Below are 13,318 nucleotides of genomic sequence, written 5' to 3'. Positions count from 1 at the left end.
CAAATTACTCACTATGGAAAGCTTAGGTACTTTCTGTTCTACGAGGTCATGGTCTATTGGGTTATCTCACCCATGAATTGCCTTGCCCACCCACCACAATTTCTGATGATTATCATCAGCTGATAACCAACCTAGCAACAACAAAATGGTTGCGTCTGGATCGGTTAATCCTTGGTTGGATCAACAGCTCCCTGTCGGAAGCTCCTCTCTCACAAGTGATTCATTGTGAGATGTCATATGCAACATGGAAAGTTCTTGAAACTTTTTATGGACAACATAGTCATAATCGTGTCCAGCAGATACGTGGAGAGCTATAAGCTCTCACCAAAGGTTCTTCGTCTATGGAAGAATACCTGCACAAGGCCAAGTAGTTGGCCCTTACTCTCCGCGATTCCAGAAAACCAATGGATGATGATGAATTCATCAACTGCCTTCTTTGGGGTCTTGGATCAGAATTTGATCCTATTGTGGCATTTATAAATGCTAGAGATAATTTTCCTTCTCTTGAAAACGTCATCAATAAGCTCCGAGATTTTGAGTTGCGTACTTCCTCTGCTTCTCACACAAATTCCTCTCATGTTGCCTCGTGTACAAACAGATCCTCTGGATCCAAGTCCACTAAAAATAAGTTTAATCGTGGTAGACTTTCAAACTATCGTGGACGAGGCTATCGTGAAAGTCCACATTCTAATGATCGCTCAAATGGGGGTCGTGTTTCACAACCTTCAAACTGTGGATACAATGATCGAAATTCAGTCTGTGGTGGCCGAAGCTCGTGCATTACATGCTTTCGTTGTGGAGGTCCAAACCACAAAGCTGATGCATGTTGTGCCTCAGATGAAGAGGTCAATTAGTACCACGCCTTTCTTGTTATTCAATCTGGTGTTAATATTGATGAATCATGGATCCCAGACACTAGTGCAAACCATCACATGGCCCTGACAACGAATGAATCTCAAGGTATTACCCCATACACAGGAACTGATATGGTAATGGTTGGATATGGGTCTATTTTACCTATATTTGAAACTACCACTTTTACTCTTTCTAATACCTCAATGCAGTTGAAAAATACCTTGATTGTGCCAACTTTATGAAAAAAGCTTATTTCAATTTCAAAGTTTACCACTAACAATCAATGTGTTTCATGTTTTATCCTTGGGGATTTTTCATTAAGTTTACCCTTGGGGATTTTTTATCAAGGACCTGTGGATGAATCAAGTGTTGTTTAAAGGGCCTGTGCATGATGGCTTATACCCCTTGTCCTCATCCATTTCAACTCTCAATCCGATGGCTTTTCTCATCAATAAAGTCTCAGGCAATACATGGCATACTCGGCTTGGACATCCGAACATTAGAACTCTTCATAATTTGTTTATGTGTCTTTCTATTTCAAATAAACAAGTGGATTTTTGTGAAAGTTGTGTTATGGGAAAATCTTTCAAATTACCATTTCAAAATTGCAGTTCTCATGTTACAATATTTCTTCACTCTCTTCACACTAATGTATAGGGTTTGGCTCCTCTAACATCATTTGATGGCTATCGTTATTATCTAGTCATAATTGATGAATTTTCTCGATATGGTTGAATATTTCCTTTAGCACGTAAATCTGATGTTATTACCATATTTCCAAAATTCATTAAGATGGTTGAAAATCAATTTAACACTGTTGTCAAATGTATTCAAAGTGATGGTGGTGGAGAATTTGTCAATCATATCTTAAAGAATTACTTTGCATGTTGTGGTATTATTCAAAAAATTTCTTGTCCTGACACTCCTAAGCAAAATGGTCTAGCAGAACGGCAACATCCCCATATAGTTGAGACTGCTCTTGCTCTCATGGACCACTCTTCAATGCCTACAAAATTTTGGACTGCTGCTTTTCAAACTGCAACTTTTCTTTTTAATCGCTTGCCAACTTCAGTTCTTAACGGAAATACCCTTTATCAATTGGTGTTTAAATCCACTCCATCTTTTGATTCCTTACGAATCTTTGGTTGCATGTGTGATCCTTTTCTCGCTCTCTTTGGTCAGAACAAACTTCAACTTAAGCCAACCTCTTGTGTTTTTCTCTGCTACACATCTCAATATAAGGGGTATAAGTGCATGGATTTAGCCACATGACGCATCTATATTTCTAGACATGTGGTTTTCAATGAAGACAAAATTTCCTTTTTCTAAGAAGGATCATATCTCAGTGAAACCAAACTAGTTTATCACTCGATCCTTACCCACATCTATAATACAAGGGCCACTGATTGCATCTGCATCATCAACACCTACCATACCAATCGAATCCACAAGTCTCTCCTTAGAGTCTGCTACATTGCCTACAACCACATCACCTCATGACTCAATTGCACCTGATATCTCACCCGTTTTTTAAACTGGACCTGCAAGAACCCATCCAATGATCACACGTACCCAAGATGGTACGAGACGGCCCAAAACTTAGTTCTCTACACGGCACCCAGTTCCAATTTGTTTCTCCACTGATCTAGCAGTAACACATTCAGAACTTAAAACTTTAAGACAAGCCAAAAGAGATCCAAACTGGCAACAGGCCATGAAGTCAAAGATTGAGTCACTCCATGCAAATAAAACTTGGAGTCTTGTACCCCTATCTCCAAACATGAATTTAGTCACAAGCAAATGAGTCTTTAAGGTTAAAACAAAAGCTGATGGTTTCGTAGAACGCTACAAAGCAAGACTTGTAGCTCGAGGTAGTATACAACTCCAAGGCCTAGACTATGATAAAACATTTAGTCCTGTTGTTAGACCTGCTACAATCAGACTAATTCTTCATTTGGCTTTATCTAAAGGGTGGCCTCTCAAACAACTTGACGCCAGCAATGCCTTTCTACATGGTGAGTTGCAAGAAACAATGTACTTGACTCAGCAACAAGGATTTATAGATCCTCAACATCCTAAATATGTTTGTAGATTGCACAAGGCCTTGTATGGGCTTAAACAAACCGCTCGTGCATAGTACCTCAAATTTAGCAATTATCTTATGCAATTAGGTTTTCAAAGATGTCCATATGACAATTCATTATTTTTTCAGAATGACAAAACTGAGGTCCTCATGCTCCTGATTTACGTGGATGACATAATCCTCACAGGAAGTTCTTCTTCTTCCATTGCTGCATTTATTCAAACTTTGCCAGCTGCTTTTCAAATGAACGATCTCGGCAATCTACATTATTTCCTAGGGGTCCAAGTTACTCGCGACAATGAGAATTTGTTTTTGCATCAGTCTAGATATCTTCTATCCTTACTGCAACGGTTTGGTCTAGATGGTGTAAAACCAGTGTCAACCCCTCTTGCTTCTGAACAACACCTTTCAGCTCAAGAAGGAACTTTTATTAACGATCCCACATCCTATCGACAGATGGTGGGAACCCTCCAATATCTCACCTTAAAAAGGCCGGATGTGGCCTTTGATGTTAACTTTATTTGTCAATTTATGCAGGCACCTCGTGCTCCACATTTACAAGTTGTTAAAAAGATCTTCAAGTATTTAAAGGGCACAATTAATCTTGGTCTTCACTTCACCAAATCCCCACTATCAGCTCTCCAAGGGTACTATGATGCAAACTGGGCTAGGTCAAGGGATGACCGATGTTCAACATCAGGCTTTGCAATCTACATGGAATCCAACTTGCTGTCATGGGGAGCCAAGAAACAAAGCACAGTTGCTCGCTCTACTACAGAAGCAGAGTACCGAAGTCTAGCTTCAACAACTATAGAAATCCTCTGGTTTATGAGTTTATTACAAAATTTGGGTTACAAACTCTTGGCACCTACACTACACTCAGACAATATTAGTGCAATCAACATGGCATGAAATCCAGTTTTTCATCAACGAACCAACCACATCGAGATTGACATTCATTTTGTTCGTGAGAAGGTAGCGGCTGGTCTCATTCATCTTGCACATATGCCTGGTCAAGAACAAGTAGTAGATGTTTTTACGAAGCCACTTTGTAGTCCACAGTTCATTTCCAATCGAGACAAGCTCTACATCGGTCCAATACCGACTTGAACTTGAGGGGGAATGACAGGGATAAAATCCCATAATCATGCCTGCAATCCCATAAATCAGTGGACTAAATGGCTGGATCAGTTTCACTTATTTCCTCCCATAATCTCTCTCAATTTGTATTTATGTTAGTTTCCGTTGGTTTCTATTACAGGTGTACATATTCCTTATTTGTTCATTCTTTCATAATTGTATATTATAGTCTGTAAAGCTCTATATATGGCAATACACAAGCCTAGCTTCCTGTGGGCGTTTTCCTGAATTTACAAATTGTTGTTCCTTTTGTAGGATATGCAGTATATCTAGTCGTTAATGGTGGTGATGGGACAAAAGAGAGCAATTTTGGATGGAGTTTTTACAATAGATATTGCACAGCTCTCTAAATATCTTCTGAATGAAAGCAACCCGCTTGGTTCTTTGAGACTTGCTAAATTAAGAAGTATATTTGAAGAAGGAAGGAGCCTTCAACTCCAGTTCTTGGTTTCAGGTATCATGACCTCCTTCTAACTCAATATTTGGTGGTGTTGTTTCATTCAAAATTCTTGAAGATGACTTCCACCATGTGCCAAAATGTAGGAGTTGATTCAAGAAACTAGCCCCTGGTGTTGTGTGGATCTAACTATAAATGTCAACTAAAAGAGGAATTGGGTGCTCCAAAACCGCCTACTGTTCCTTCTGCGGCTCCATGGTCAAGACTCAATCTTGGAATTACCTTCAAGGGTCCTTTCATCATACTAGATTGATAGATATTTGTGCGATAATGTCCTTGGATATCTGTTTTAGAAACCAGGGGCTCTAACTCATCCAGCAATTTGCTACCTAAAGGCTATAGTCAAGCTTACCAGTGTTTCAAGTGCTTTTAAATGGTAGCGTGTTATGTTTTTCACTTGTAATTTTAACATGAGTAAGCGTTTTCGTAGCTAGATAATTTCAGCGCTAGATCTTGTATCTGGTGACAAAGTTGAGTTCCTTTCTGATTTTGGAACCAGTCAATAGCCATGTCATTGTTCTAATGCTGCACTCAAGGTGGCAAAGGAATTCAAATTTTCTGCTTAGGTATGTGTTTTATGGCCTGATGATACCGCTAGAGAGGAAGTAAGGTGGCATTGATCACTTGGGAGAATTACATAAATGTTGTGGAAGTGAAGAGCTCACCTACTTCACCATCACGGTGCGATATAAAGCCAGAAAAGGCTTTTTTTTTTCTACGATTTTGGGTGTAAAGCCAAAAAAAACTATGAAACCACGAGCTCATGCTATGGCCTTTAGTTGAATTCTCCATCAGGTTTTGAAGGAGCTTTATTACCTGCAAGAACAGGTGCCACAGATCTCTTGCAATTTGTTGGATGTGTGAACACACCTGATTCATCAATTGTTTAGGGACGTGTCATAGTCCATGAATAGAATAACATGGCCATTGGCCTTGGGCCAGTTTACCTTCATTTACTTTGATGTTATCTATTATTTAGACTACAATAGAGTTAATGGGCCTTAGGCCTTAGTTTTATTTACTTGTATGTTTTTTAGTGTGTTAGCCTGGGCCCATGTGGGGGGTCCTCTCCTTTATGTATAAGCCAAGGGCTCTAGGGTTTGGCATTCAGAAAGTTAATGAAATTCTCTATTCATTTTTCTTATCTTCATCTTCCTTTCTTTAATGGAGGAGCTCCCCTGAAAGTGAGCGATTCCTTTGTATTTCTCTTTTAAGTAACCAGAGGCGTGTTACAAGTGGAATCCAGAGCCAGTCTTTCCTTAGCATTGACTTTATCAATGAGAATGAAAAACATAATCTCAATCTCGCTAAATATCAAAGAGTTAATGGAAGATAATCTTCAACGCTTCGATGTTGTTCAACAACATCTGAAGGATTTGCGGGAGAGTCATAACAAAATGCACCAAGTATTTCAATAGTCCCTTGATGATTTTTCTAGCAACATTCAAGAAAGCTTCAACCAATTCAAAGATCAAATCTGTGACATACAAGAGATAAATGCAATTGCTGTTGAAGAAAAAGATGAAATCGAGCCCGCTCAGCTTATTCTTTCTTATGTTCTCAAAAATCTCGAACCATTTCTACCATTCTCTGATCCTTACCTAAGAATCTCGTGTCCGTCTCTTCATCTCAGAAATTATTTTTTTCTCTTCTTCCTTCCTGTCGGTCGCCACTAGCAACAGAGACCCATTAATTGAAAGAGACCAATCCACCATATGGGAGTTCGATCCCGATGGTGTCAATGAAGTCCAAAAGACATCGAAATTCACCGATCTCTTGAGGCGGTGGGAACTGATGAAGACGATGTCGTATAGGGGCAAACAGATAACGAATCTGTCGCACAGATCGTCGGTGATGCAGATTCACGGCCTTCAAAACTTCGTCGTCTCTCTCTCTCCTTTCTCTTGCGACGGCGAGAGGATGACCTCGCTCTCCATGATAGCGATTTTTAGGTCCTTACTATATAAGGCATGTGGGAGGTTAGTGAACCCGATTTATGGGTCAGTTTGGTTGTTATGGTTGAGGAGTGGGCAGCTCTGCCAATCTGCTGTGGAAGCCATGCTAAAGGGTGCGCTGATTACGGCTATCACCTCCAAAGCTGCGGCAAGCCACCATGGACCACCTCTCAAGGCCTATGAAATTCGTCTTGTGTTGAAGGACGAGAATTCAGTCGCGTCGAAAGATCCCCACCGGGTCAAGACGAGATGTCGTTTCAAGCGCTCCGTGATCAAGCCGAGGTCGAGCAAGGTTAGGCGTGGTGCCGCTGATGACTCGTCTCCGAACGTGAAGCTCAAATGGGATGGTGGGTGCTGTACACAGGAGTTGAACAAGTCAACCAGCCACGAGTCATCTTTGAGCCACCAGTCCATGAACATGGTGAACGTGAACGTGGAGGGCGAGAGCAAAGAAACCGAGAACATGCGCCTGATGCTCCAGAACTTTACAATCCTTCAATACGGCATTTCCGTTGGATTTACAGGTACGCTCACCATACTTGCTATCCTATGGTTTAATCCGTCGACTTATGTCATGTGGTTTGGGTATGAGATAAAATTTTGGTGTTGGGATGAGCTTCCATCGCTCTATTTACTGGCCGAAATGTTGTATTTGTGATTGTTGCCTACCATCGAGGCACAACATGGAAGATGATTAAATCATTGGTAGTTGAAGTTGACAAGAAACTGAGGGAGGTACTTAGATCTAGAGATGATCTTAAGCTTAACTTGTTTGATGAAATGCCTCATAAATTATCTGATAGTCAAGTCATCGTCAAGTTTTCATCGCTTCGATATTGGAACAATAATTTAGTAAGTTGTCATGAAGAAGTGATGGATGGGTTTTATGAGGTATATGGCATTACCGCAAAGCTGGACACACAAGGGAAGATGCCTTTGTTGGGGGATCTTCTAGAAATATCCATTTCAAATAATTTTGACAGTGTCAAGCCAAGTGTCACAGATTATGATCAAACAAATGCCACTACAATTCTTGAATATTTAGGCAATTACAGTACTTCCTCATCAACACCAATTTTCCCTAGCAGAGATTATGTGTTCTATGGAACACCAATAGAGCGAAAGGAAGAAATCAACAACCATAAGAAGAAAGCTGTGGTTGAGTCCTCTGGTCACCTTCGAAACCTCCCTGTTTGGAAACAAGATGTTACATATGAAGAAGGGCGACGAAGATTTCGGGGAGCATTTACAAGAGGGTTTTCTGCTGGTTATTACAATACTGTGGGGTCTGAAAAGTGGTGGGCTCCATAGTCATTTGTATCATCCCGAGAGGATAGAGCTGAAGTCAAGCAGCAGAGCATTTTGAACTTTTTAAATGAAGACACAAAATCTGAATTGGACGGTCAATCACTTGGGACATCTATGCAGTTCAATACATTTGGATTTATAGCTGCAGAACATGCTCGTAAACAAGCTGAAGAGGAACAACAACGTAGGCCCTCAACTATTCCTAGGCATGTTGCTGATGAAATAATTCTTCTAGTCACAGAGTCTATTGAGGTAAAATTGTTTCTGAAGATGGGATGGCAACATGGTCACTCAATTAAGGATTCCCATGCAAATTCACAATATGATGCTTGGAAAGAAGCTGGTAAAACTTTCTTGGCATTTTCTTCTGATGATGCAAAATCACAGCTTGCCGAATTTGGGCCTATCAAGGGCAACATTGAAAGTTCTATGGAACAGCTCGCTAATGATGATGTTGTGTATATTCGGCAACTCTTCAAGGTCAAAACAAAGGTTGTGGGAAGTACAAGGAAAATACTCGTTTTTAATCCGGGGGGTGCGACATGTGTGGGCAAGGATACCGCACCTTGTGGACAAGGTGCTTCTATGGGGGATGGTTTGTCATAGTCCATGAATAAAATAACATGGCCATGGGCCTTGGGCCAGTTTACCTTCATTTACTTTGATGTTATCTGTTATTTAGACTACAATAGAGTTAATAGGCCTTAGGCCTTAGTTTTATTTACTTGTATGTTTTTTAGTGTGTTAGCCTGGGCCCATGTGGGGGGTCCTCTCATTTATGTATGAGCCAAGGGCTTTAGGGTTTGGCATTCTGAAAGTTAATAAAATTCTCTATTCTTTTTTCTTATCTTCATCTTCCTTTCTTTAATGGAGGAGCTCCCCTCAAAGTGAGCGATTTCTTTGTATTTCTCTTTTAAGTAACTAGAGGCGTGTTACAAGACAATTCATAGGATATATGATCGTTTATGGGAATGGAAAATGATAGTTGCAATCGTGAGTGCGTAAACACTGCGCAATCACTTTGAAAAAAATAAAAAAATATGAGATTCATATGAAAAATAATAATAATAGACTCCACTTTTTTTCAAAGCGACTGCACGGCACTTGCGTACTCTACGACTGCAAATAACATTACTCTTATGAAATATATGACATGGCATATTAAATTTCTTGGTGTGTAAATACAGCATTTATTCAGTTTCCACTAGACATTCATTATTTTTGTTCATATGTAAATATACACACACACAGCAGGGCGAAGAGAAGAGAAAAGAAAGAAATCCTCACATGGAAGACCCAATCTCAGTATCAAGTGAAACATAAAACAATATTACAATGAATGGCCAAATAGAAAAACGACCCAAAGGCATTCTTTCCTTTCGGCCGAACTAACAATGAGGTTTTATTTTGAATCGAGTCACAGAGACCAACGTTTAGCCCAACTTGAGCAACATCACAAGGGATCTTCTTTTTTGTTAGGTTTATAGAGTTTTGTTACATAAAAACTATGCAATCAATCAAATTCCATCTCCTGAATGCTAGCAGACTTCTATTAAAAGAAAGCAATTCAATACAAGAATATGCAGACGAGCTACGTATTCAAATTTCGAAGGAATTAGGTTGACAGATCTTCTGAGTTGCAATTCTGTATGCTTGCTTCATCAAATACATGTGGTAATCAGAGATGCTGCCTGATGATATCCGTGATCTACATGAGCATGAAACTCAGCTGCTAGTCAAGGTATCAAATGGCCAATAGCTGCCGTGACAATCCCGAGCACTCCACCAGCAATAACCTGTAATCAAACAATAAGATGAAAGATGGCAATAACCAACACGATACAATGGATTTCACAGCTTCTGTCAAATGCACATAAATCTTAGCCAAGAACAAACAAAAGCATGTAAATTTTAATGGAGCCTCAACTCACAACTTGCACCAGTCTCTATGGAGAGAGATGAGATGACCCCAAAGTAGAGGAAGTTAACCATAGATCAAAATCCTCTAGCACCCAGCAACACAAACATCATAGGCACACCATAAACTCAAGCTAAACGAGTTTTAATTTCCAATATGGCATTACAGGGCCCATGATGTTCTGTGGAAGGCAGATCTTTTAGTAAAATGGGCAGCTAAATTCACTTAAATCTTGAACAATTTTAAGCTAGGAATTTAGCATGAGTCCTTAAAACTTAAGTGGACGACACATATCAGTTTCACCATTTCTACCAATCCACAGAGCAACTAAACTTAGAGATGTTATGATGCCCAATAGTAATATCAAAACACTATCCATCAACAATTTCAATATAAACATGGCAGGTTAGACAAGAAAACCCAAAAAAATTCACATAAATGCCTTCAACCCTAAAAGATATGTCGTGTGGCTCCACTAATTAATCATAAAGGCAGCCTTATATAATAAAGCATACCTGAAATGGGGTGTGACCAAGAAGTTCACGCAGTGGTCTACTCTCCGCCAGAGGATGCTCAGCAGGAAGTTCATATACAATTCGATTTAAGACCTGAATAATATTCAGATTAATTACACTAAATGAATCAACTATAATGTAAGCAAGATGCTCATGCTTCTCAATGTTATAAACAAAGCTGTAAATCAAATGCATTCAAACAACAAAACTACTGTAGAGAGGAATGGGAGAAATCATGCAGGACAAAAACTGAGGCATCAGAAGGAAGGAGGGGGAGAGAACTACGATCAACAAGAGCACCAAACCTCTGCTTGGCGTCCAGCATGTAATCTCACACCAGTGGCATCATACATCACCTGCCACCAAATTACTTACATCAGACATCTCCATTATGGAAAACATTTATTCTAATGATCCTTCTATCACATTGTTTGAAAATAGTTAAAGAATGCAAATAAATAATAACTAAAAAATCAAAAGAGGTGTTCAGACAATATAGTAACACAAGTTTTATAGTGAGGTCTAAGGGGGTTTTATTTATGTTATGCGAATCATAACTATATAAAGAGAGGGAATCATACAACACATGCTAAGACCAATGCAATCGCAAATATGGATCCTCCAAAGCCTTCCTGGAACCCAACAGCCGTAGCTAGAGCAGTTACAGTTGCAGAATGAGATGATGGCATTCCACCAGATCCAATGAGTTGCTTGAAATCCCATCTTCTATCAGTATACCTGAAAATCAATAGATTAAGACTCGGTAAAAAACTAAATCTAAACAGGACCTGCACCTATCTAAGCAGAAGCATAAAAACTACAAATAGCTAGAAAGCCTTTTAGCAAGGTACAAAAACATTTAGATAAGCTTCCAACTCAAAATCTACCAATATATCTAGCATATCTTTCGATTCCACCCTACAATATAGGGTCAAAAGGCCAAAATATATGATTTTAGCCATTATAAAAAGAAAACAGATTCATGAACCCATTTCAGAAAAATTGCAAACCGTTTGCAGAAAAATTAATTTATTACTCTAAAAATATTCACTTTTTCGTATCATTTGCGGAACAAATGAATCCATTGGCTAATCAGAAATTCAATCAATTCATACACTCCTACTTAGTATTATATCTCGCGCTGGTTCCATCGTGGCTATAGTTTGGAGAGCATGGCGCTTTGAGACTTTGCCAGGCGGCATATGAGATTCCATTCAATGACACCAAATATAAGAAACAAATTAGTAGCATTCAGAGAAGACGCAGGAAATTAGTAGCATCCAATTGTTTTGATGGGGGTAATGGACTTAGTTTGTATACGGCTGAATTTGAAAAGAACAAACAAATAAAGTTGAACCCAAGATGAGTTTTAAGGCTTTTTATCAATTTCATTTCAGGATCGGGGTAAAGCTACATTTTTCTTTAAGATATAATCGCAAAGCAAAATCAGAATTGTCATTATGATACATAGCAGAAGCATAGATTTGATCCAAGGAAAAATAGAAAAACGAAGACATCAAATTCCGAATCTTGTTACATCACACATAGAAACTCAAACGAGAGCCATGCAAGATCCAATTCTTTGAGTGAGTTTCTTGAAACAACCAAAACCCATTAACACAATAAGAGATAGATACCAGGTGGTGAAGAACTTGATGGATTGGGCAAGAGCGAAGGCGGCGAATGCAGAAATGAGAGGGTAATTCGTAAAAATTGTGGATGACAGGGACGACGAAACAGATGTATCCGCGGCCTCATCCATCTCTCTCTTCCTCTTTAGCTACAATAATCGGATTCCCAAGTCTGGATTTTTCTACAATATTACTACGTTGTGATGCTATTACCTGTTCCTTGTTTCTTTCGTCTAGAGAGAAACTATGAGGTGGTCGGTGTGAATGGAGGAAAGCCAAGGAAAAAGAGCTGTTCAAGTGACGACTTTTGATTCGTTTGGAGAGAAGAGGAGGGAGGAAGCAAGCTTCCGTCTCGTCAAGGTTCCTTCTTATTTAACGAACGAACGAACTCTCTCGATTGAATATGCTTCTTCGCTTGTTCTTTTTTTTTTTTCTCTTGTTCTTCGCTTGTTCAAATCATGGCAAGAATATACCCCCAAACTCCTCTCCCTCTTTTGCCATCTTCTCTCTCTTGATGATTTCGTGTCCGATTCGTATCATATTTTAGGTTTGGACAAAGTGGTGAGATGAATTGATATAAAAGATGAAAATTAAATAAAATATTATTTAAAAATTATTTTTATTTTAAAATTTGAAAAAGTTAAATTTTTTTATTATATTTTATATGAAAATTTGTTGAAATTGTAATAATAAGATGTGATGAGATGGGTTGTGAAATTTTCTCAATTCAGACTATATGATTCAATTCTTAATTCCATCAATTTTTAATTAATATGTCAAATCTCTTAATCCTATACTTTTTACACTTTTATTGGATTAGTGTCAAATTTATGGATAGCCATAAAATTTATTAGCTTAGAATGTACAATGTATGGAGTTGGGTTGTGTCATGACGTTAATTTTGTTTTTAAAAAACGATTTCCGCAAGTATCGAACCAGTTACAGGGCTTGTATCCGGTACTACTCTTCACTTTGATTAGTCAAATTCGTAAATCATGTCAAAGGCTACTGATCCTAAATTGTCTCTCTTGTTTGGTTTATTTGTTATATTGAGCAAGAATCCGGATCGATCAAATCATGTAGGACGTGATGATGCAAATAATTAGATATGTGTACGTGCAAGTAATGTGCAAGCGAATGGGCCATTTCGAACAATGTCATCGAGAGAGAGCATTCCCCCCCCTACATTCTCAATCCTTCTCGTATCAACAAATGGCTGCTGACTGAAAATCTTATGGATAATTAATATACATATATATATATATATATCCACAAATCCATTATTATAGACGTAAAGAGATTATATAAAAATAAATTTACAAATTAACATAACTTTATGAGATTCATTAATATGATGCACCTCATCAACCCTCGTCATTTGTAAATTTACTTTTGTGACTAAAGTATTTATCTAATCAGAATTTCAAGTGCACGAGAAGAACTAGTTGCTAAAGCC

General features: G+C 38.6%; 2 protein-coding genes across 2 annotated transcripts; one reads left to right on the top strand and one right to left on the bottom strand.

Annotated features, from left to right (window-relative positions):
• Positions 1-6,338: 6,338 nt before the first annotated feature.
• LOC121258787 lies at positions 6,339-7,148 on the top strand. The gene has a single exon (XM_041160326.1). It carries the CDS (start codon positions 6,339-6,341, stop codon positions 7,146-7,148), a length of 810 nt encoding a protein of 269 aa, XP_041016260.1.
• A 1,938-nt stretch (positions 7,149-9,086) lies between these two features.
• LOC121257324 (uncharacterized membrane protein YuiD-like) lies at positions 9,087-12,283 on the bottom strand. Its single transcript, XM_041158285.1, has 5 exons — positions 11,869-12,283; positions 10,813-10,969; positions 10,537-10,587; positions 10,232-10,324; positions 9,087-9,594 (listed from the first exon to the last, which is right to left on the bottom strand). Exons 1-5 carry the CDS (start codon positions 11,991-11,993, stop codon positions 9,535-9,537), a joined length of 486 nt encoding a protein of 161 aa, XP_041014219.1. The 5' UTR covers positions 11,994-12,283; the 3' UTR covers positions 9,087-9,534.
• Positions 12,284-13,318: the final 1,035 nt, after the last annotated feature.

The sequence above is a fragment of the Juglans microcarpa x Juglans regia genome, chromosome 3S (assembly GCF_004785595.1).
Source record: "Juglans microcarpa x Juglans regia isolate MS1-56 chromosome 3S, Jm3101_v1.0, whole genome shotgun sequence".
NCBI lineage: Eukaryota > Viridiplantae > Streptophyta > Magnoliopsida > Fagales > Juglandaceae > Juglans > Juglans microcarpa x Juglans regia.
Note: the sequence above shows the minus strand (reverse complement) of the source record. Positions and strands in the feature narration are given on the sequence as shown.

Coding starts and splice junctions, on each gene's coding strand:
- LOC121258787 (XM_041160326.1), top strand. CDS start 6,339: ATGTCGTATAGGGGCAAACAGATAACGAATCTGTCGCACAGATCGTCG.
- LOC121257324 (XM_041158285.1), bottom strand. CDS start 11,993: ATGGATGAGGCCGCGGATACATCTGTTTCGTCGTCCCTGTCATCCACA. Junction 10,970..11,868: donor ATCAAGTTCTTCACCACCTG/GTATCTATCTCT, acceptor ATTGATTTTCAG/GTATACTGATAGAAGATGGG. Junction 10,588..10,812: donor CATTGGTCTTAGCATGTGTT/GTATGATTCCCT, acceptor ATTTGGTGGCAG/GTGATGTATGATGCCACTGG.